Source organism: Oncorhynchus tshawytscha, linkage group LG13, assembly GCF_018296145.1.
Source record: "Oncorhynchus tshawytscha isolate Ot180627B linkage group LG13, Otsh_v2.0, whole genome shotgun sequence".
Lineage (NCBI taxonomy): Eukaryota > Metazoa > Chordata > Actinopteri > Salmoniformes > Salmonidae > Oncorhynchus > Oncorhynchus tshawytscha.
Window position 1 is genome coordinate 24,972,570 of NC_056441.1, and position 24,891 is coordinate 24,997,460.

At 43.1% G+C, this 24,891-nt stretch overlaps 1 protein-coding gene across 4 annotated transcripts in view; it reads right to left on the reverse strand.

Moving 5' to 3' along the window:
* Nucleotides 1–13,955: 13,955 nt before the first annotated feature.
* The window catches only part of LOC112264587 (glucocorticoid-induced transcript 1 protein), a 37,525-nt gene continuing 26,589 nt past the window's right edge, over nucleotides 13,956–24,891 (reverse strand). For 2 of the 4 annotated variants that reach the window (XM_024441296.2, XM_024441294.2), the window contains exons 4-8: nucleotides 16,162–16,311; nucleotides 15,781–15,930; nucleotides 15,125–15,341; nucleotides 14,841–14,961; nucleotides 13,956–14,712 (exon numbers count right to left, since the gene is read on the reverse strand). In XM_024441296.2, coding sequence (XP_024297064.1) covers nucleotides 14,397–14,712; nucleotides 14,841–14,961; nucleotides 15,125–15,341; nucleotides 15,781–15,930; nucleotides 16,162–16,311 — 954 coding nt within the window. In that variant the 3' untranslated portion in view covers nucleotides 13,956–14,396. The remainder of the gene's footprint in view (nucleotides 14,713–14,840; nucleotides 14,962–15,124; nucleotides 15,342–15,780; nucleotides 15,931–16,161; nucleotides 16,312–24,891) is intronic. The other 2 variants (XM_024441297.2, XM_024441295.2) reach the window with 1 other exon arrangement.

Here is a 24,891-nt window from a genome sequence, read left to right on the forward strand (position 1 = left end):
CATAACGTGTATTTTCTTAGTCCAAGTAAAGTAAAATGACACAGCATGGTCATAATGCTTCATGACAGTGGCATAACGTGTATTTTCTTAGTCCAAGTAAAGTGACACAGCATGGTCATAATGCTTCATGACAGTGTCATAACGTGTATTTTCTTAGTCCAAGTAAAGTCATAATGCTTCTTGACAGTGTCATAACGTGTATTTTCTTAGTCCAAGTAAAGTAAAATGACACAGCATGGTCATAATGCTTCATGACAGTGGCATAACGTGTATTTTCTTAGTCCAAGTAAAGTGACACAGCATGGTCATAATGCTTCATGACAGTGTCATAACGTGTATTTTCTTAGTCCAAGTAAAGTAAAGTGACACAGCATGGTCATAATGCTTCATGACAGTGTCATAACGTGTATTTTCTTAGTCCAAGTAAAGTAAAGTGACACAGCATGGTTATAATGCTTCATGACAGTGTCATAACGTGTATTTTCTTAGTCCAAGTAAAGTAAAGTGACACAGCATGGTCATAATGCTTCATGACAGTGTCATAACGTGTATTTTCTTAGTCCAAGTAAAGTAAAGTGACACAGCATGGTCATAATGCTTCATGACAGTGTCATAACGTGTATTTCTACAAGTTATTTAAAATATGATGAAGAAAAAAACATGACTATAAAGAATTCATAACAACAATAACAAAGGAATTAAGAAACAAACTTTCAAACGAAAGTAAGCTTCTTTGCAGGGAAAAAACACATTTAAATAAATGTGGGTTTTGACACCCTTTATGTACAGTATATTAATATGAATACTAATGCTAATACTATATTAATACTAATACTAAAAGTATACTATACTGTACAGTAGTGTACTTCACCAATACTATATTGTACTTTACCAGTATTATACTATACTAAAACAATACTATACTAATACAATACTACACTATTCTTATACTAATACTATACTATAAGAGGGCAAGGTTTGCAAACACCATATAGTTCTGTGTTTTTTCATGATGACAGACCATAGACTGGTAACTCCTGCCAGGGTAGTCTTCAAGACAGATTTTGACTAATTCCATTTGAGGTAAACATTTCAGCACATACTAAATCACACACACTAAGCATAGCAGGCCCATGTAAATACTTATGTAAATACTTTTAGGCAAAAAAAAGAAAACTGTTTTTGCTTTGTCATTATGGGGTTTTGTATGTAAATTGATAAGGGGGAAAAAATGTTTTAATCAATTTTAGAATAAGGCTGTAAAGTAACAAAATGTGAAAAAAGTCCAGGGGTCTGAATACTTTCAGGCACTGTATATTACATTGTGTTGTTACCTACAGAGAGCTGTAACCTACCCTAAGTGGTATCCCTCTGATGAGGATGTAATACAGGCCAGGGTTGCTCCTCCCATCCACCAATACACTTCCTTACCCACACCAAGCTCCACAGAAGCTGACAGTGAAGAAAAACACCCATTTAAGGTGAGAGTGGTTGCCCTGGTGTTGCCGACAGATACCGATGCTTAGCCCTGCTCTCTGTGTATAATATTCTGAAGGGTCGTTCTTCTTTACCCTGCGTTTGTTTTTTTTACTACCATTCTGTTCTATCTCTCACCTCCAGCTCTGCGGTGTGGCGATAGCGCTAGGTTAAAGGTACGCTAGCTGGTAATTTCTCTCAGTATTCTCATCTTTATCTTCCATTCCTCTGGTCTCTCTCTCTCTCTCTCTCCCCCCGTCTCTCTTTCTCTTCCATTCCTCTGGTTTCTCTCTCCATGAGATGAGCGTGTCCTACACACACCGGTCGGTGTAATCTCCCTAGCGGAGCGCTCCATTTAAATAATGCTTTTTTCAGGATCATCACCCCCTCCTCTCTCTCATAGACACCTCTCTCTCACACAAACACACCTCACACACACACACACACACACACACACACACACACACCACCACCATAGGTTGGCTAATACAGCAATTTACACCCTGGATTTTCACTCTCACAGGGCGTTATTCTGACTTAATAAAAATGTCTCCTGTGAACATTTTGAGTAGGTGAGACACCAAAAAGCAGGATCTGAAAACACTATCAAATCACTATCTGCAGTTTACTGAATTCCACCTATGTGTCATCTATCCCAGTCATCATTTCATTACATCCTTTTCATCTGTACTTAGACTGGATGACAGTTGACAGACACATATGGCAGACAGGTGAAAAAGGTACCTGGATGCTTACCCATCATACAGTTTGACACCTGTCTTTCAGTATCAGCATGTCCTATTGGCCAGTCGATCATATGACTGGGAAAAGGCTGTCGTTACATTGGCCAGTCTGGCACCTGTCTGTCATGGCTGGTAAAAAGCTCACCCTCCTGTTGGCCAGTGTGGCTTCCTCTCTCTCAGCCACACAATGAGAGCCATCAGAGCCTTTCAGTGGATGATTTGGCCTGGAACAAAACAAAAGGCACAGCGGATGCCATGGCATGGCAGTATTCCCCTGCCCCTTCTTCCTGCCAGCTGACAAGCCCCCAACATTCATACAACGTTTCCACAGCGTCTCTGCAACGTTAGAGAGCAACCAATGTCATAGAATCCTCATAGTCACACAGCCTTAGGTGAAGTGGTGAGATAGAAGAAAGCACTCGAGTATTAGAATGAGCTGGATGGTAGACAGCTGGCTTCAAACCTCCTCCTGATCGCAGGCCAGAGAGAGGAAGGCTTACTTTTGTACAGACTGGCAGACAAATCACGTGTCTCTGCACCCTGAACGTCTGAACTGAATGGGATAAGGCTTCATTACCATACGTTTATTACCTCCTACTGTAACAGCTGCAAAAACAAAAGACCAGTTGATTATTTTGTTTGATCATTGTAGCATTCAAGGGTCTGTCTGAAAGGGAGAGAGAACAATGGGATCGGCTCACAGGGAGAAGGGGAGGCTGATGTGCATACAAGGCAAGGTGGATGGGAGGAAGGCTCTGACATCCAAGGGATCTGCCTGCTGCCTGCCGGACTGTCCAATTGAACACAATGGGCCCACAAGACAGAGACAGACACACACACACACAATAAAGCTGAGACTGTCAGTCCTGTTCATCCCCTGTCCATCCACTGCCATGGCTACTGTCCCCTGGGAGCATGGACTGACTCATATCTGAGTTTTTCCTGATTCATAAAATACATTTTGACTGATGTGGCAATTGATATTTGATAGGTTTCATAGCATTGATAAAGCTGTCTGTGGCCCGGGTATCAAGCCTTGAAGCAATACAATTAAATCTACAGAAAATATTGGTGGTAATTGTGTTTACTGACAATTTATGTTCATACCAATGTGAACATGTATTAGCATTCTGTCTTCATCTTGTCTCTGAAATAGCACCTTACAAACAAGTAAAACATATCCACGTTACTAAAGCACAGCATACTAACATAAGTACTTTGTCGGTAATTCAGTATTTCAGTAAATCCAGTAGATAAACTCCAAAAAAGACCACATTTTCCACTTTGGTATAAAAGCATGAAAATGGGCACATTTTTCCACGCTTCTAAACCAAAGTGATCCATGTTTGAGCTTATCTACTGGACTATCTCAGTGTGAGAATAGACACTAAAGTGAGGAAGTGTGGGTTTAACCTCTGAGCCTGGACTATGTGTCCTGAGTGCTGATTGGTTGGGTGAAGAGGGCTCTGATTGGGGCCAGCTCTCACTAACTAGCCAGTAATTGGGGAGCTGATTGCTCCGAGTGTGAAGAAGAAACTAACCTGTCTGCCGGTACTCATCTCTGTCAAGTTTAGTTTAAAACACTTTGTGCAGGTATAATGCTTTATCATTTGTTATAACCATGTATAAGGCATTTTAATGCATTAAAACAGCATCATAATGCACGTTACTTGCAGTCTTTAAGTAAAGTTGTTACAGTTCAGTAAATGAAAGTCAGGAGGGTGTTGTTGCCACTTGAATCTCTGTCCGTAGCATGTGTGTGTTGTTGTAATGCAAGTACATTGAGTACATCAATTGATAATGCTACATAGACCTATCATTTACTGTATGACTAATATTGGTAGTCACTGATTTGACAGAAGCTCACTGTATTATCTTTGTTCCATTGGTTCTATATTAGAATGACAGATTAGTATTATTATGCATGAAATATTGGCTTTGAATAATATGGAAACAACAACACTACTAAGACAGACAGAAAACAGAGGATTACAAGAGGCTTTTTGCTCCATAATTTGATTTGAAAAGAAAGAGTCTTACCTTTGTTCCATGTTTCCCAGTAAGGCTGGTGGGAGGTGGAGATTAGCTCAGAGAATGGAGTTTGTCTGAAAGCCGATTAGCCAGAATTGAAACAGGGCCAAAATTGAGTTCTCTGTTTTTAAAAAAAAGGCTGCTTGCTGTGTGTTCAATCAAAAGTAAGAACTCTGAGAAATCATTCATATCCTCATGATTGGCATTCCTACGTTGTGATCGTATGCTATGTTAATGCCTAGATGACATGCATTACATTGAATATTAGCAGATAGAGCAGGATGTGTTGCCATAATGTATATTGCCTGCTTAAAAGGAACATGATATTTGTTCCATTCCACTACGTATTATGACTGCATTACATTTTCAGAGGCATTTTAAATAAACCTTCTTCTACATTATAAAATCACTTAAATCTCATAGGATCCAGTTCTGAACAACAAATTGCTTTAGTTGACTCTTTTTTTGGTGCTACATTGCCACCTAATGGATACAAATAGTACAAACCTTCCTTTTGAATTATTCATGTTATTTGATTTTTTTATGTAATCCAAAATCCATTTCATTGATTTTAAAACACAAATTCTAATTCCAAATGTTGGAAATTGTAAGGCCTACATAACTTTCCCTTCAATGTGTTGCTTGAATTGTGTGTCTAAACCTGTCAACGTGTAGTTATGATAGACCTAAAAGGTACAGCGCATTCAGACATTTTTCAGTCCCCTTGACTTTTCCCACAATTTGTTACGTTACAGCCTTATTCTAAAATGGAATAAATAATCACTTTTCCATCAATACCCCATAATGACAATGCAAAAACAGGTTTTTAGAAAATCTTGCAAATTTTCTACAAATAAAAAACTGAAATACCTTATTGACATAAGTATTCAGATCCTTTGCTATGAGCTCATCACCTAACAGCACTCTCCAATACCATGTTTCCATTGATCATCCTTGAGATGTTTCTACAAGTTGATTAGAGTCCACTTGTGGTAAATTAAATTGATTGGACATGATTTGGAAAGGCACACATCTGTCTATGTAAGGTCCCACAGTTGACAGTGCATGTCAGAGCATAAACCAAGCCATGAGGTTGAAGGAATAGTCTGTAGAGACAGGATTGTCAGGCACAAATCTGGTAAAAGGTACCAAAACATTTCTGCAGCATTGAAGGTCCTCAAGAACACAGTGGCCTCCATCATTCTTAAATGGAAGAAGTGTGGAACCACCAAGACTCTTCCTAGAACTGGCCGCCCAGCCAAACTGAGTAGTCGGGGGAGAAGGGCCTTTGTCACTCTGAAAGAGCTCCAGAGTTCCTCTGTGGAGATGGGAGAACCTACCAGAAGGACAACCATCTCTGCAGAACTCCAACAATCAGGCCTTTATGGTAGAGTGGCCAGACGGAAGCCACTCAGTAAAAGGCACATGACAGCCCGCTTGGAGTTTGCCAAAAGACACCTAAAGGATTCAGACCATGAGAAACAAGATTCTCTGGTCTGATGAAACCAAGATTGAACTATTTGACCTGAAAGCCAAGCATCACATCTGAAGGAACCTGGCACCGTCCCTACGGTGAAGCATGGTGGTGGCAGTATCATGCTGTTGGGATATTTTTCAGTGGCAAGGACTGGGAGACTAGTCATTGAGGGATAAATGGTGCAAAGTACTGAGAGAACCTTGATGAAATCATGTTCCAGAGTGCTCAGGACCTCAGACATGGGCAAAGGTTCATCTTCCAATAGGACAACGACCCTAAGCAGACAGCCAAGACAACGCAGCAGTTGCTTCAGAACAAGTCTCTGAATGTCCTTGAGTGGCCTAGCCAGAGCCCGAACCCGATCTAACATCTCTGGAGAGACCTGAAAATATCTGTGCAGCGACGCTCCCCATCCAACCTGACAGAGCTTGAGAGGATCTGCAGAAAAGAATGGAAGGAACTCCCCATATACAGGTGTGCCAAGCTTGTAGCGTCATACCCAAGAAGACTCAATACTGTAATCCCTGCCAAAGGTGCTTCAACAAAGTACTGAGTAAAAGGTCGGAATACTTATGTGACAAATATATTTTTATAAAAACCTATTTTTGCTTTGTCTTTATGGGGTATTGTGTGTATAGTGAAAAAATGATTTCATCCATTTTCGAATAAGGCTGTAATATACCAAAATGTGGAAAAAGTCAAGGGGTCTGAATACTTTCTGAATGCACTGTATACGGTGCCAGATGCAAAGCCTTAAGAGAAGCCAGCATCCGTACTCAAAGGACCAAAATTACAATTCTGCAACAAATGAATATTCAAATGGTGACTTCTAAATGGACACGTCTCAAGTTCCACGTTAAAATTCACATTTAATGTCCCATCATCTGTAATATGAGGTCAGCTGGTAAATATATACATATATACACAATATTTAATGTAACGATATAAGACTTCATTCCTGAATGTCTTCATTTAAATACTTCAGACACAGTATAAAGTATGGCACCCTGTACCCTGCTGCTCAGTCACAGTATAAACACTCATATACTCCTCAAGGCCACAGCTATGAAAGAGCTATCTTATGCATGTTTCTCAAAGGGTGGGGTTAGAGTAGAGGTAGGGGAGACGCCCGGATGGGGGTGTACTTGTTGGTGCTGTGTTCCCAGGAGGAGAAGAGAGAGACAGTAACCTTCCTTCCTTTCCTCTCGCTATGACAGCTAAGTCATGGTCATCCACTAACTAACGGCTGTGGGGCAACATTTATCGTGTCAAGGTTGTACTTTTCACCATAGAGACTCTTGGCAAATTCAAGGCAGGTGACTTTTTCTTTTCTTTAACGTCAGACACATAAGATACATGCACGCCCTTTGACCTCGGTACCTCTCAAAAGGTGTAGATCACCTCTACCGATATTTGTCCTCCCCACATTTTTTTATTTTTTACATCAACCCTTCAGCCATTCACATGCGCCCTCTTCCTCACCCTCTATCAATCAATTCATCAATCAATCAATCCTCAGTCAGGAAAATGTTACACCATTGATGCAGTCTTTATTGAGATTCCAGAATCTACCCTGAAGCATACAGGAGATTGTTTGAAGTAAATTCCCACTTTACTGCTGTCGTAGAGAAGGGTGTATCTACAGCTCTGACAGAGAGCGAGAGAAAGGCTGAATGTTCAGGATTTACATCTTACATCCGTTTTACGTCAGAGTCTTACATAGCAAAGCTTAGGGTAGGCTAAGGAAGGCCACTCTCTTTCGAGAAAGCAGGCGGCGGTCATGTCATCGTTGCCGGAATTTTGATTCTCATTGTAGTTTACGATATAAAGACCTACCACACACACACACACACACACACACACACACACACACTTCCACAGGCATGTTTGAAGCCGGTAGAAGTCTCGTTAAAACATCTTTAAAAGGTGGAAAAGATTCATTACCAGTTTTAAGGCGAGCACTTGGGGTGGGGTGTCACTTTATAGGCTTAAACGTTTTATTAATTCAAAGAATTAAAACAATTAGAGTGCTGTTTCATTTCCAGACACTCACCATCGGTGTCAGAAAGGTATTTGCTGGGGTGCAGGTGCCAGGAGTGGTGTACAGTACTGTAACGGTTTATTGAGACTAATGTGTTTGAGATCAAGTGCAACCTCTTCTATAGTGGCCCCTTTCTATCACTAGAGAACACTCTGCTTTTTCATAGTGACCCCTCGAAGATGGCTAGATAATATGTACACACATCTTAACCTACTTTGCTGTGAAAATAAATAAAGGTGTCAGTGTGCTCATTTACAAAAGGCATGTATGTGATATATACTTGTAAAACTATTGAAATAAACGGTGTAAGTGGACCTCAGAAATAAATGTTGTCGTGAGGGCGACTCCAGAGGAAGTGCTTTGGTTCTGCTAATAACTTATTATTTAAGACACGAGATCTCTATGTTGATAAAAAATACTACATGATCATCAGCCACGCACGGCTGTCCGTTACACAACAATAGGTGTGGCATCGCATCATCAGGTCCAGCCAACTGAGAACAGTGGGCAGACTAACAGTGGACGTAAAAGTACTGTACACTTGGTGAGCTCATCACCTAACAACACTCTCCAATAACGTCTTGAGCACACACCAAGGGAATCGTGAGCAAAACAGAGGAAACCCAAATGCCATAAAGGTTTCTTAAGAGCCTTTTTTCTAGATGTTACCTATGGACTAATCTTGCAACATTGGTTTCTACCTAACACAGAGGTGAGAGAGGAGAGGATCACGTTCAAAGTTTTGTTGTGTGGTTGGTTGCGGTACACAGGAACATGTTTGTATTCATCTTTATACTGCTGGGGTATAAATAATAATTACATGACATTGTAAAGCATTTCAGTTCAGAAAGACATGGACTGAATAAAGACAGTTTACCCATTTTCTTTGAAGTCCAAACACGAAACATCGACCAATTCTGCAGATGAAATAAACCAACTAGCTCCTCTCTATCCAAACCTGAGGGCATAAAGATGAACGTTTGGACATGACTTGATGAGCCTTCTCGACCCCGAAAACCATCTCAAATCTAATGGAATGTCTTATGAATCAATAGTCAAGCATAGTTATGTTGTCTATGTAATATTTAAACACTTTCAGACTGGATATCACCGGAATGTAACCAATCATATGCTGCTTCTCGCTTCATGGTCTTCTATGTGATGTTACTGCAGGCCAGGACTTGACTAGGACCAGTCAACACAGACTGACCTGAAGTTGCTACCTGACCTGGACCACAGTACGACCGCAGCAGAGGGCCCGACGACCACACAGGATCGTCAGGCGTTGACAGTCATAGCCGTTATAGACTTCCCTCAAACATGTCAGAACTCGTCTCAACAAGCACAGCCGTTATCTCTGACAGTGGGCCTGGTTTGTTGCTAGTCACTCATTATTGCAACCGAGACACCTAACACAGTGAACCTTTAACCTCTGCCCTCTGCTGTCAGCCAAAGAACAGGTCAAGTCTTGGGACAGCACATCATAACGCCACGGAATGTCTAGGGGGAATAAAATGTGCTGAATTTCTGGAATGGAATCTGGAATGAGAAAAAGCAAAGGAAATAGAGTGATCTGTTCAGTTTCAGGGAGGAAATGCAGTCAGAGCCAATATGTGTCATGGAATATGGGCATACATTCCAAATGACCTGAGTTTAGACTCTGTTTGTGATATATACCTGAAGGACAGACGCAATGGACACTTTATGTCCATGTCTTTTTCCCCCCTTTCTGATGATTCTTTTCTGGTTTTGCTTTGCATGTTTCAAAGGACCTGGATTTCTCTGATACTCTACATAACAAAACACAGCAGACAATTTTCAATTGAAACAAGCGTGGATTTTTTCTTTCCATAAACTATATAATGTGTAATATTGCGTTTGGATATTTTGAGTTTAGGCCCTGAATGTTCCACATGCCAACTGATAGTGATTTCATGTTGCAAAAAGAAAGAATAGCAGTCAGAAATACAGTAACTACAAACTAATAAGTTGTTAAGAGTGAGATAAACAGGATAACAGCTAACATTTTTTCTGTTATATATATAGACTGCTCAAAAAAATTAAGGGAACACTTAAACAACACAATGTAACTCCAAGTCAATCACACTTCTGTGAAATCAAACTGTCCACTTAGGAAGCAACACTGATTGACAATAAATGTCACATGCTGTTGTGCAAATGGAATAGACAACAGGTGGAAATCACTCTAGTGGTAGCATGAGACGGAGTCTACAACCCACACAAGTGGCTCAGATAGTGCAGCTCATCCAGGAAGGCACATCAATGCGAGATGTGGCAAGAAGGTTTGCTGTGTCTGTCAGCGTAGTGTCCAGAGCATGGAGGCGCTACCAGGAGACAGGCCAGTACATCAGGAGACGTGGAGGAGGCCGTAGGAGGGCAACAACCCAGCAACAGGACCGCTACCTCCGCATTTGTGCAAGGAGGAGCAGGGGGAGCACTGCCAGAGCCCTGCAAAATGACCTCCAGCAGGCCACAAATGTGCATGTGTCTGCTCAAACGGTCAGAAACAGACTCCATGAGGGTGGTATGAGGGCCCGACGTCCACAGGTGGGGGTTGTGCTTACAGCCAAACACCGTGCAGGACGTTTGGCATTTGCCAGAGAACACCAAGATTGGCAAATTCGCCACTGGCACCCTGTGCTCTTCACAGATGAAAGCAGGTTCACACTGAGCATATGACAGATGTGACAGAGTCTGGAGACGCCGTGGAGAACGTTCTGCTGCCTGCAACATCCTCCAGCATGACCGGTTTGGCGGTGGGTCAGTCATGGTGTGGGGTGGCATTTCTTTGGGGGGCCGCACAGCCCTCCATGTGCTCGCCAGAGGTAGCCTGACTGCCATTAGGTACCGAGATGAGATCCTCAGACCCCTTGTGAGACCATATGCTGGTGCGGTTGGCCCTGGGTTCCTCCTAATGCAAGACAATGCTAGACCTCATGTGGCTGGAGTGTGTCAGCAGTTCCTGCAAGAGGAAGGCATTGATGCTATGGACTGGCCCGCCCGTTCCCCAGACCTGAATCCAATTGAGCACATCTGGGACATCATGTCTCGCTCCATCCACCAATGCCACATTGCACCACAGGAGTTGGCGGATGCTTTAGTCCAGGTCTGGGAGGAGATCCCTCAGGAGACCATCCGTCACCTCATCAGGAGCATGCCCAGGCGTTGTAGGGAGGTCATACAGGCACGTGGAGGCCACACACACTACTGAGCCTCATTTTGACTTGTTTTAAGGACATTACATCAAAGTTGGATCAGCCTGTAGTGTGGTTTTCCACTTTAATTTTGAGTGTGACTCCAAATCTAGACCTCCATGGGTTGATAAATTTGATTTCCATGAATTGTGATTTTGTTGTCAGTACATTCAACTATGTAAATAAAGAAAAAAGTATTTAATAAGAATATTTCATTCATTCAGATCTAGGATGTGTTATTTTAGTGTTCCCTTTCTTTTTTTGAGCAGTGTATAAATATTCCTATTCATTGAACAAGTACAATAGGTGTGTGTGTGTTTAGTGCAGACAAATTGGAGGAGCTGTTTAATCTCACTTAATCCTACAGGGTTATCCTATTCTTGCTTTTTTTTGACTCTCTTTGACTCTCTCTCTCTCTCTGTGTGTGTGTATCACTCAGTCACACTCTCTCAGTGTGTGTCACACTCTCTCGGTGTGTCACTCACTCTCTCGGTGTGTCACTCACTCTCTCTCTTTCTCTCTCTCTCGGGGGGTCACTCACTCTCTCTCTCTCTGTGTGTCTCTCTCTCTCTCGGTGTGTGACACTCACTCTCTCTCTCGGTGTGTCAGTCACTCACTCTCTCTCTCGGTGTGTGTCACTCACTCTCTCTCTCTCTGTGTGTCAGTCACTCTCTCTCTCTCTCTCTGTGTCACTCTCTCTGTGTGTGTCACTCACTCTCTCTCTCGGTGTGTGTGTCACTCAGTCACTCTCGCTCTGTGCCTCTCACTCTCTTGGTGTGTCACTCACTCAGTCACACTCACTCTCTCTCGGTGTGCGTCACTCACTCACTCACTCACTCACTCTCGGTGTGCGTCACTCACTCACTCACTCACTCTCGGTGTGCGTCACTCACTCACTCACTCACTCTCGGTGTGCGTCACTCACTCACTCACTCACTCACTCTCGGTGTGCGTCACTCACTCACTCACTCACTCACTCTCGGTGTGCGTCACTCACTCACTCACTCACTCTCGGTGTGCGTCACTCACTCACTCACTCACTCTCGGTGTGCGTCACTCACTTCGGTGTGCGTCACTCACTCACTCACTCTCGGTGTGCGTCACTCACTCACTCACTCGGTGTGCGTCACTCACTCACTCACTCGGTGTGCGTCACTCACTCACTCACTCACTCGGTGTGCGTCACTCACTCACTCACTCACTCTCGGTGTGCGTCACTCACTCACTCACTCACTCTCGGTGTGCGTCACTCACTCACTCACTCACTCTCGGTGTGCGTCACTCACTCACTCACTCACTCTCGGTGTGCGTCACTCACTCACTCACTCACTCTCGGTGTGCGTCACTCACTCACTCACTCTCGGTGTGCGTCACTCACTCACTCGGTGTGCGTCACTCACTCACTCTCGGTGTGCGTCACTCACTCACTCACGGTGTGCGTCACTCACTCACTCACTCACTCACTCTCGGTGTGCGTCACTCACTCACTCACTCACTCTCGGTGTGCGTCACTCACTCTCGGTGTGCGTCACTCACTCACTCACTCTCGGTGTGCGTCACTCACTCACTCACTCACTCGGTGTGCGTCACTCACTCACTCACTCTCGGTGTGCGTCACTCACTCACTCACTCGGTGTGCGTCACTCACTCACTCACTCTCGGTGTGCGTCACTCACTCACTCACTCACTCACTCACTCACTCACTCTCGGTGTGCGTCACTCACTCACTCACTCACTCTCGGTGTGCGTCACTCACTCACTCACTCACTCGGTGTGCGTCACTCACTCACTCACTCACTCGGTGTGCGTCACTCACTCACTCACTCACTCACTCACTCGGTGTGCGTCACTCACTCACTCACTCACTCTCGGTGTGCGTCACTCACTCACTCACTCACTCACTCTCGGTGTGCGTCACTCACTCACTCACTCACTCACTCTCGGTGTGCGTCACTCACTCACTCACTCACTCACTCGGTGTGCGTCACTCACTCACTCACTCACTCACTCTCGGTGTGCGTCACTCACTCACTCACTCACTCACTCACTCACTCACTCTCGGTGTGCGTCACTCACTCACTCACTCTCGGTGTGCGTCACTCACTCACTCACTCTCGGTGTGCGTCACTCACTCACTCACTCACTCGGTGTGCGTCACTCACTCACTCACTCTCGGTGTGCACACTCACTCACTCACTCTCGGTGTGCGTCACTCACTCACTCACTCTCGGTGTGCGTCACTCACTCACTCACTCTCGGTGTGCGTCACTCACTCACTCACTCACTCACTCACTCACTCACCACTCACTCTCGGTGTGCGTCACTCACTCACTCACTCTCGGTGTCACTCACTCACTCACTCTCGGTGTGCGTCACTCACTCACTCACTCACTCTCGGTGTGCGTCACTCACTCACTCACTCACTCTCGGTGTGCGTCACTCACTCACTCACTCTCGGTGTGCGTCACTCACTCACTCACTCACTCACTCACTCACTCACTCACTCACTCACTCTCGGTGTGCGTCACTCACTCACTCACTCTCGGTGTCACTCACTCACTCACTCTCGGTGTGCGTCACTCACTCACTCTCGGTGTGCGTCACTCACTCACTCACTCTCGGTGTGCGTCACTCACTCACTCACTCTCGGTGTGCGTCACTCACTCACTCACTCTCGGTGTGCGTCACTCACTCACTCACTCTCGGTGTGCGTCACTCAGTCAGCAGTTATGCCCACCTTTCAACCTCATTGGATAACGTGGTTGAAATGTGAGGTGCTGAAGCTCATTGGCTAGAACTCTAATCGCTATGGTGCTGGCCCAAGTGGGGGGAAATAAGATGTCACTGCAAAGCTTCAAGAAAAGAGTTGCTTTCAAACTAGGGATTTCAAGACTAATTGAGTTTAGACAGTAATTCTGATTATAGACTATGAGTATGTATGAACCACACATTGACACAACCAGTTAAAAAAATGACTTTCTTAGTCTCCAAAGTACAGGAGCATGTCTTTAATCTTAAACACACTACTGGTTTAAAATGCATGCCCCCCCCCATCCAAAGTGTCTCATTTTCTTCCCATCCACCCAATGACATCATCCAGCATCTCTACTTTTTACATGCTGTTAAAGATCATCATGGCTATCCCTGACAGGAACAGTGCCTTAGGAATACGCTAGGAACATGTGGTAGACTTGTCTTTGTTTTCTCCGTTTGTTGTTGTTGTTGCCTGGGACATGTTGCTAATGCTACGCCATGCAGAGTGTTTAGAGTTCAGCAGAGACTGAGAGAAGAGGAGGTCCTTTAGCAAAAGAGACAGGACTTCAGTGATGCTGATGATACTGGGGGCGTAATAATCATATTATTCAGAAGAAGAAGAACCAGAACCACGTGTCAGAGGCCAGCTCTGCCCATGTCTAGCTGATGGCCAGGCAGTCTGTCTGGGGGTCAGTCTCTTGTGGCGAGGTGGGCGTTGGAGTGGCAGCCTCCTCGGGGGTGGGAGCGTCGTCTGTGCTGGTGGAGGTGTGGACCTGAGTGGGGAGGACGCGGCAGAATGCTGATATCATTGAGCTGGGGCCGGCCTCGGGGTCGTCGTCGGGGTGAGAGGTCACAGAGAGGTGCAGGGCGCCGGGGGTCAGTCTGACAGGGCAGAAGGCGGAGCCGGTGGAGATGAAGTTGACCTTGTTCTTGTCGGGGCAGGAGAAGAGGGGGACGGACGCTGACTGCCTGGAGCTGGACAGACAAAAGAGACGGCGTATAAACTCCTTTCATGACATGTATATATCACTGACCTTCAGTATCAACCACTTTGGTGTGATAAAAGAGATCCTAAAAGATCCCTGGTCTCTTGTGGTGCTTACCTCATTTCCTCAAACACCTTGATCTTCTCACAGCCCTCTGGGGGTTCTCTCTTGAACATGTAGCTGTTGTTGGGTTTAGGAGACGAGGCAAACTTTGGCAGGGGAGAGCTACTGCCACTGTCTGTAGACCGAGACAATGGTCAGAAAAGGACAGAAAAGACGATTACTCTACAGTCCCAGGACAAGACACACAGTCCACGTTGGGAGTTCAGAGCCTTGCACAACGGTAGGATGTCCAATGGAGGCCTTGCCCCAGGTCTGAGAGAGCACCCTGACAGTCCTACCTTTATCCCTGTCGTAGAGCAGATCGTCGGTGGAGTAAGGGCTGCCCCCGTGTGAGCCGGACCCCGGGGGGCAGGCAGGAGAGGGACAGGGGGACAGGCTGGAACTACTGCTGGAGCGGCCGGGGGCAGAGGGGTTCTGTGTGTCCACGCTACGGGTACTGCTGCTGCGCTGCTGGGGGGGGAAGGGGGCTCGCCGCCCGTCTGGTACCTCCAACACCTGGGGGAGGGCGAGGAGTGAGGGGAAAAAAAGAGTCATCTCGTCATTGAGTACTGCAAGTAATAGGATTTCCAGTGACACAGCAGGCGCATGAGTGGTTGTGTGCATGTCTTCTCAGCTCCCTCCAGACACACGAGTTTCAAGTTCCAAGTTGTAATGTCACGTGCACAAGTACAGTGAAATGCCTTTCTTGCAAACTCTAAATGTAGAGAAAATGGTACGGCAGAGTTTCAAGAAAACAGTCACTTTCAAAGTAGGGATTTTGTGGCTAATTGAGAAATGATAGTCATTCTGCTTATAGAGGATATATGAACTACACATTGACACATGCAGCCCATGACTGATGTCATGCTTGACTGCGAGTGGCAACCGCTAGTATTGTGTGAGAGTGCATATTGTAAATATGTGATTGGATGCATCTAACAGTCCATCCCCTCACCTTGAGCTCCTCCTTCTCTCCGTTGTTGTCTCTGATGAAGACCTTCTCCAGCTCGTGGTTGATTCCCTCCATGCTGCTGGGTACTCTGGTGATGGAGGACTTGGGCACCGTCATGTTGGACATCGGGGACGACTTAGACATGCAGGACCACTGCAGGGACCAGGGACACAAATCGCAGACATTCAAAAACAAAACCTCAATATTACACATATAAGCAGAATTCTGGTGATTAAGCTTCCCTGGCGTGTTAGGTTTGCACTTTTGGGTCGATTGCCTTGATTCCATTCCGTTCAGCAAGCTAAATCATGCATTCCCCTAAAGCATGACACAAATAAATAAATAAATATAAACCCAAGTCTGGATGGCAGTATTGTGCCTTACCTGTGCTTGGTCGGATGTGGTGTTGATGGTGGTGTTGATAGGTCCCTGTAAAGGAGATGAGCCGTCTTTGTCTCTTTGACACAGAGACGGACGACCTCCCTGCTGCTGTTTACTACTGCCACGCAGCTGCTGCCGGAGCTTGGCTATCTGCTGAGGAGAACAGAGGAGGAGGAGGAAAGGAAGTGGAAAGAGGGAGAGGAAAAGAGAGGGAGAGTAAGACAGAGACAAAGGAAAGAGAAAATAAACAGGGAAAGAGAGAGAAAGGAACAGTAACATGTTAACAGATGAACCTCTGTCTCATGTAATGTAGCCAATTTAATCTTATCACGTTTTGACATAACCCCATATTTCCACCAGGGGTCACCATAGCTCAGGCCAGGCAGCTTCAGTAATGAATGCATCAGATTACATATATAGCTGGAGCTGTGCAGTCCCTAGGTACATCTAAAAGGAGACATTCCTTTCAGACTATCTTGCAGGCTAGTCGTCGATCTAATCGCTAAAGGAAGAATCCATAAATAATTTTTTTTAAACACACACAAAGGCCATTTACAATGTAATGTCTTTCATTTGCATGGTGCTGTTCTAACCTTTGAAAGACCCACAGACTGTGCTAAACTGTGCATCTAACAGAAAAGATAACTGTGTATTGGCTCTAAAGGGCTAAAACTCCAGTCCTGTGTGGCACTAGGTATATCTTTGACCCACATCTATAGGTCTTCATAATTCTGCATTCATATTAGTCCACAGAGGGAAGTTTCAATTGCTAAAAGAGTATTTTAAACTCTCAGACAAGTGGGGCCTTTTGTGTGTCAGATAGAAGCACAGTACAGTTAATGGCAAATCAGATGAATAGTTGCTTATGTATCGTAACCACAGGTGTAAATAATGGCTACTTCTCAGAAAGTGTTAAAAACTGTCATGAGGAGTAAACAAGGTTGTCCACTACCGGCATATCTATTTGATAACTATTCAAATCAGATCCAACAATAATATCAAGGGGCTAGAAATCCTGGGCCTAAAAACATTGTGACATTGTACGCTGATGACGTTTTCTTTTAAATCCACAATATTGATCCCTGCACAGCCTCAGAGGATCTACATCATTTCTCAAACCACTTTGGATTACAAACCGAACTATGAGAAGCGTACCATATTACTTATTGGATTACTAAATAATTAAAATGTTACATTACAGTGTAGTTTACAAATAAAATGGTCTGACGGGTAAGTGGACATACTCGGTATTCATATCCCAAAATAAATAAATGCTCAATACAATACATTTTAATAGAAAGTTAGCAAAAATAGGTAAGATCTTGCTACCATGGAAAGGTAAAAACTTGTCCATTTGTGGAAAAATCACCCTGATGAATTCTTTAGTCACATCCAAGTTGACCTATTGACTGATGGCGTGCCAACACCGGCCAACTTGTTAAAAACAATGTTATTAGCAAAACAAGGTTCCACTTTATTTGGAACGGCAAGTCAGACAAAATTAAAAACAGGCATATTTATATAATTCATATGAATTCGGAGGGCTACAGTTATTGAATATTAAAGAATTGAACCTCTCACTAAAGGCTTCAGTCATACAAAAGTTAAACCTAAATCCAAATGGGTTCTCCAGCAGATTAGTAAGAATGGCTCACCCTCATTTTCCATTTCTTCAAAACGCAACCCCTCACTTTTGGTTATTTGAAAATGAAATCTCTAAAATATCACTATTTTTAAAACAAGCCATAGAAAGCTGGTTGCAATTTCAGTTTAATCCACTAGAAAAGTATTACTGCAAATATACTAATTGATTAAAAAAGAAATATATAGTCTTTGTTAATTATATCATACATAGGACTGGGTGAGTTGTGACCAATGCATCTACCAACAATATATGGAATGTCTGCTCTATCCACAATTATAACCAGCTGATTGCAGCATTACTGCAAAAATGAAGGCTAGTGTCGGTCGGCCCTGCATTAAAGACCAAAATTGAAAAAATATATATAAATAGGAACGTATACCAGTTCCATTTAAGGACCAAGAAGTTGACAGCTGTGCCGTACAGGTTGCTAAATAGTTGGGAAGAGATTTCTGATGTGCAGATTCCATGGCACAGGGTTTATGAACTGACACACAAAACAACACTGGATTCAAAACGGAGTTTTTCCATTTGAATTATACTAAATTCTTGCAACCAATAGAATGTTATGTATATGGGGGTTACAACCATCCCAACTCTGCAGATTTGGCTGTGAAGAAACAATCATTATTTCACTTGTTTTGGTTCTGCCCATATGTAGCCTGTTTCAGGCCGCAGGTTAAGGAATGGCTGAACAATCACACTGCTGGGTGCTTTTAGTAAAAGAGTTAATCTATTATTTAGAATCTGTGGTAACTCTGAGAATAGCTTTTCAGAACTTTAGTTGAAACATCAGTATCACAGTTGAAAAATATTTGGCAAGTAGAAGAAGTCAAGGCGGGATGTTATTTAGAGATCGATGGGAGGGGTTGAGGGTAGCTGAAGGGTGAGATATATATAAATAAGAGATGTAAAATGTACTGTGTCCGTAAGATGTGTATAGTATGAATAAGCTGGAAGTAGAAGCCTAAGTATTGTTGTCCATTAGTTTACTCCAATTAGGTGAGGGTTAGCAGAAAGTAATGAAAGAAAATATAGTTTTTCATTATATGTGGGACTGGAAGTTATGCAAAAATCACATTGATAGCCTTGTAGCTATAAATTGCTTGCCACATACATGGTAGCTATTTTATGCATAAAGCATCTCACGACAACCAGACAAGACAAGCCCAGACATGTTATTTTCCCTGTGCCTTTACACACATGTCATTGTAGGCTCAGTCATTGCAGTAATTTTACTATAGCAACACAGGTCCCCTCTTACACCAGAAACACATGCTATTTTCACAATGCATTTACACAACCCGTCCTTCAACTTGTCCTCTTCCACCAAGTCATTTTACTATAGCAACACAACACAAACACCCAGCCTAACAGGTCCTTATCAAAGGAGGCTCTGTCTGAATGGAAAGGCTGATATGTGATCCACTTTCTTCAGCCATAGTGGGCCTGGTGCACTCAATAGTTAGTCAGCTTTCCAGATAACTCAAGAATCAGTAGGCGATAATAGGCACATCACAAATTTCTCTTATGATGCTGGGCCCAAAATAAAGATAGTATATGTAGGCTTTTCTTTCATTACTATAAACAGTGTTGCTCAACTGCTTTATTCCAGCACCAACATCGCTCCTGAATACACCAACTCAAACACACATACTGACAACTCACTCAAGCTCTTATGTGCGACTTGTTTCGGGAAACTAGCCATATGTCGCGTGCCAGTACTTCACAGGAGAGGCATTTTAATGCATTTTTTATCAAAATGCATTTTTGGGAGAAATGCCTTATGGAATATGTGAACTTTCATGTGCCTTAAAACGTGTATGTCATCTGTAAATGCAATAAAAATTGTTAATTTACGAGCTTAGTTGGTTAAGCCACAGAAAAAGACAGAAAATAGCCCACTAGCCATGATTGACTGAGATAATGGATGGACTGGGCATGCCTAGAGATGAGGTGGAATAGGTCTGTCATGTAGCATGCTTCTGTCCATAACATGAGCTGGTCAGTATGTCTAGGTAATCCTTTCTAACACTGCTTTAAAAAAATATATATATATCACAAAGAACTGCAAAAGTTTTGCGCTCCACTTTCTGGAGGACCGAGTTTTGAAATCAGTGGAATGCCCGGTGGAAGCAGAGTGTGATAGCTAAAAACATGTAGAAAATTCTGCTGTTTGATTGCAAATATGCAGAGGGAGTTGAAAAGAGAAAACAGAATGCTGTTGTATAAAAACACCTGTCACCGAATTACATCTTCAACCATGTCATCCGTGACAGAGAGGGAGAGGTGTTCATCCACGAGTAAGAGTCTAGATAGCTACATTTTCAGATATCATACATTTCAAATTAAACTTAGAAATTAAAGCGTACTTTTAGCTAGCTAGCTAATGTTAGCTGGCTGGCTTGATCACTAACGTTACATGTATGACCTGTGTAGTAATATTATTCATATCTCAGAGACATTTGCATTGCTAGTTATAGCCTAATGTTAGCTAGCTAGCTAACATTGAACCTAGTTGGTTAGCTATTTGCAGGGTAGTAATGTTATGAGTTGGGATTATGGTGCATTGTTTAGCTAGCTAGCTGTCTAAAAAGACCACTATGCAAGTAACCATTTCACTGTACCGTTTAAACCTTCTGTATGCTGTGCATGTGACAAATACACTTAGATTTTATTTAATAAAGTGTGTGTTTAGAACTGCAGCAAAGTCAAGTTAGGATATAAAGTTAGGCCAACAAGACAGTGTGACAAGTCCTGAAATCCTCTGGTAGAATACCCTGCTTTTATTTCATCACACTCACCACCGTAAGCTTTTTTCTATAATTAGCTTGCCATTAACTTGTAAATAATGATCTTGTTGTGGTAGCTAGCTAGCTAGCTAGCTAACCTGCTAGAAACAAACCAAAACACTGTTTAGCAAGTTGCTACCTGGTTTGAAAAATTAACATATACTAAATTCATTTTTAAACAGGTGGGTTTATTGGTGTTAAAATACACCAGTTATGCTATTTTGGACCACTAGGCTGCTGATGTCATGCTATCTTTAGTTTTAGTTTTTTCATAACGACAACAAGTTTGATGTCGGACGACAATAGAATGTTCATGTGTCACTGCAACAACTGTCTACAGATAAACACAATATAAACCAGCCTTTAGTCTTGAAATCTTTGGTTGTTTAGTACACTACCGTACTCGCTCTGTATAGCACATGTGAATCCTTAAAGAGATGGGTGAGGAGAAGGCTTAAGAGGGTGTGAATGATGCTGAATGGGTGTAGACAAAGAAGAGCTCTCCAGAAGGTGTACCAAAACATTCAAGGACCATTTTCTCAAAATTGAGCAACAAGTTTATCAACTTTAAAAGCAGAATTACTTTCTTATTGTTCCTCAACTGCAGTGTATGATATGCCATTTTCTAGCTGAGTCTCTACTTTTATACAATGTAAAAAACACATTTTCATTTTGCTACATAAGACCGAATCGAGCCAGTCAGTCACATGGTTATTCTTTAACCTCTCTGGGATATGTGGGACGCTAGCGTCCAAAAGCCAGGGAAAATGCAGTGCGCCAAATTCAAATAAATTACTATAAAAATCTAACTTTCATTAAATCACACATGCAATATAGCAAATTAAAGCTACACTTGTTGTGAATCCAGCCAATATGTCAGATTTCAAAAATGCTTTTCAGCAAAAGCAAACAATGCTATTATCTGAGGATAGCACCTCCGTAAACAAAGAGAGAAAAGCATATTTCAACTCCGCAGGAGCGACACAAAATGCAGAAATAAAAATATAATTCATGCCTTACCTTTGACAAGCTTCTTTTGTTGGCACTCCAATATGTCCCATAAACATCACAAATGGTCCTTTTGTTCGATTAATTCCGTCGATATATATCCAAAATGTTCATTTATTTAGCGCGTTTGATCCAGAAAAACACTGGTTCCAACTTGCACAACGTGACTACAAAATATCTCAAAAGTTACCTGTAAACTTTGCCAAAACATTTCAAACTACTTTTGTAATACAACTGTAGGTGTTATTTAACGTAAAAATATAAATATGAAAATTATAAATAAATATAATAATAAAGTTGTATTACAAAAGTAGTTTGAAATGTTTTGGCAAAGTTTACAGTTAACTTTTGAGAGATATTGTAGTCTCGGTGTTCAATACAGTAAGAAAACAACCTGACGCTACCTTTCTGGTCACGTGCCTCTATCTAACAGTGCACTACAAGTGACCCTCGTTCTGAACAGGGCTACTTCTTCATTACACAAAGGAAAAACCTAGACCAATTTCTAAAGACTGGTGACATCCAGTGGAAGCGGTAGGAACTGCAAGAAGGTCCCTTAGAAATCTGGATTCCCAATGAAAAACCATTGAAAAGAAAGTGATCTCAAAAAATAGAAAATCTGAATGGTTTGTCATCGGGGTTAAATAAGCATGCCCCATAAATGTATTTTAGAACTAAGCACAGATATAGCCCTTAGTTCACTCCAGACCTGACTGCCCTTGACCAGCACAAAAACATCCTGTGGCATACTGCATTAGCATCAAATAGCCCCGGCGATATGCAACTTTTCCGGGAAGTTAGGAACCAATATACACAGGCAGTTAAGAAAGCAAAGGACAGCTTTTTCAAACACAAATTTGCATCCTGTAGCAAACTCCAAAAAGTTCTGGGACACTGCCCACTGCACTGATGCTAGTAAACACTGTCACCACCGATAAATCTATGATAATCGAGATTTTCAATAAGCATTTTTCTACAGCTGGCCATGCTTTTCACCTGGCTACCCCTACCCCAGTTAACAGCTCTGCACCCCCCACAGCAACTTGCCCAAGCCTCCCCATTTCTCCTTCACCCAAATCCAGATAGCTGATGTTCTGAAAGAGTTGCAAAATCTGGACCCCTACAAATCAGCTGGGCTAGACAATCTGGACCCTCTTTATCTAAAATGATCCACCACAATTGTTGGAACCCCTATTACTAGCCCGTTCAACCTCTCTATCATATCGTCTAAGATCCCTAAAGATCGGAATGCTGCCGCGGTCATCCCCCTCTTCAAAGGGGGAGACGCTCTAGACCCAAACTTTACAGACCAATATCTATCTGCCTTTCTAAAGTCTTCAAAAGCCAAGTTAACAAACAGATCACCGACTATTTCGAATCCCACCGTACCTTCTCCGCTATGCATCTGGTTTCCGAGCTGGTCATGAGTGCACCTCAGCCACGCTCAAGCTCCTAAGCGATATCATAACCGCCATTGATAAAAGACAGTACTGTGTAGCCGTTTACATCGACCTGGCCAAGTATTTCAACTCTGTCAAATCACCACATTCATACCGGCAGACTCAAAAGCCTTGGTTTTTCAAATGGCTGCCTCGCCTGGTTCACCAACTACTTCTCAGATAGAGTTCAGTGTGTCAAATCGGAGGGCCTGTTGTCTGGACCTCTGGCAGTCTCTGGGGGTGCCACAGGGTTCAATTCTCGGGCCGTCTCTTCTCTGTATACATCAATGATGTCGCTCTTGCTGCTGGTGATTCTCTGATCCACCTCCACGCAGACGACACCATTCTGTATACATCTGGCCCTTCTTTGGACACTGTGTTAACAAACCTCCAGACGAGCTTCAATGCCATACAACACACTTCCGTGGCCTCCAACTGCTCTTAAATGCAAGTAAAACTAAATGCATGCTCTTCAACCGATTGCTGCCCGCACCCGCCTTGCCCGCCCGTCTAGCATCACTACTCTGGACGGTTCTGACTTAGAATATGTGGACAACTACAAATACCTAGGTGTATGGTTAGACTGTAAACTCTCCTTCCAGACTCCCATTAAGCATCTCCAATACAAAATGAAATCTAGAACCGGTTTCCTATTTCGCAAACAAAGCATCCTTCACTCATGCTGCCAAACATACCCTCGTAAAACTGACTATCCTACTGATCCTTGACTTCGGCGTTGTCATTTACAAAATAGCCTCCAACACTCTACTCAGCAAATTGTATGTAGTCTATCACAGTGCCATCCGTTTTGTCACCAAAGCCGCATATACTACCCACAACTGCGACCTGTATGCTCTCGTTGGCTGACCCTCGCTCTATATTCGTCGCCAAACCCAGGTCATCTATAAGTCTTTGCTAGGTAAAGCTCCGCATTATCTCAGCTCACTGGTCACCATAGCAGCACCCACCCGTAGCATGCGCTCCAGCAGGTATATTTCACTGATCACCCCCGAAGCCAACTCCTACTTTGGTCGTCTTCCCTTCCAGTTCTCTGCTGCCAATGACTGGAACAAATTGCAAAAATCACTGAAGCTGGAGACTTATATCCCCCTCACTAACTTCAAGCATCAGCTGTCAGACCAGCTTACCGGTCATTGCACCTGTACATAGCCCATCTGTAAATAGCCCACCCAACTACCTCATCCCCATATTATTATTTATTTGCTCCTTTGCACCCTAGTATCTCTACTTGCACATTCATCTTCTGCACATCCATCACTCCAGTGTTAAATTGCTAAATTGTAATTATTTCGCCACTATGGCCCATTTATTGCCTTACCTCCCGAATCTTACTACATTTGCACACACTGTATATAGACTTTCTATTTTGTTATTGATTGTACGTTTGTTTATCCATGTGTAACTCTGTGTTGTTTGTGTCGCACTGCTTTGCTTTATCTTGGCCCGGTTGCAGTTGTAAATGATAACTTGTTCTCAACTGGCCTACCTGGTTAAATAAAGGTGAAATTAACTCAAATGAACTCCTCCTCTCACTGTAACTTCCCAGCGATTCACTTAAAAATACATTCTGCTAGTACACAGAAGCTAAAAAACATTATTTTGTGTGTGTGTGTGTGTGTGTGTGTGTGTGTGTGTGTGTGTGTGTGTGTGTGTGTGTGAGAGAGAGAGAGTTTTAAGACATTCAGCTAGGCTGGACAGAACTTCACACAGGGATGAAAATAGAGCAAGTACATCCTATATACTGCTGAGGAAATAAGAACACAAGAGTTAAGTGAGGAAGTGTTGGTAAATAATGAGGTCTATAAGATTACGGTTGCTTAACAACCCTGGT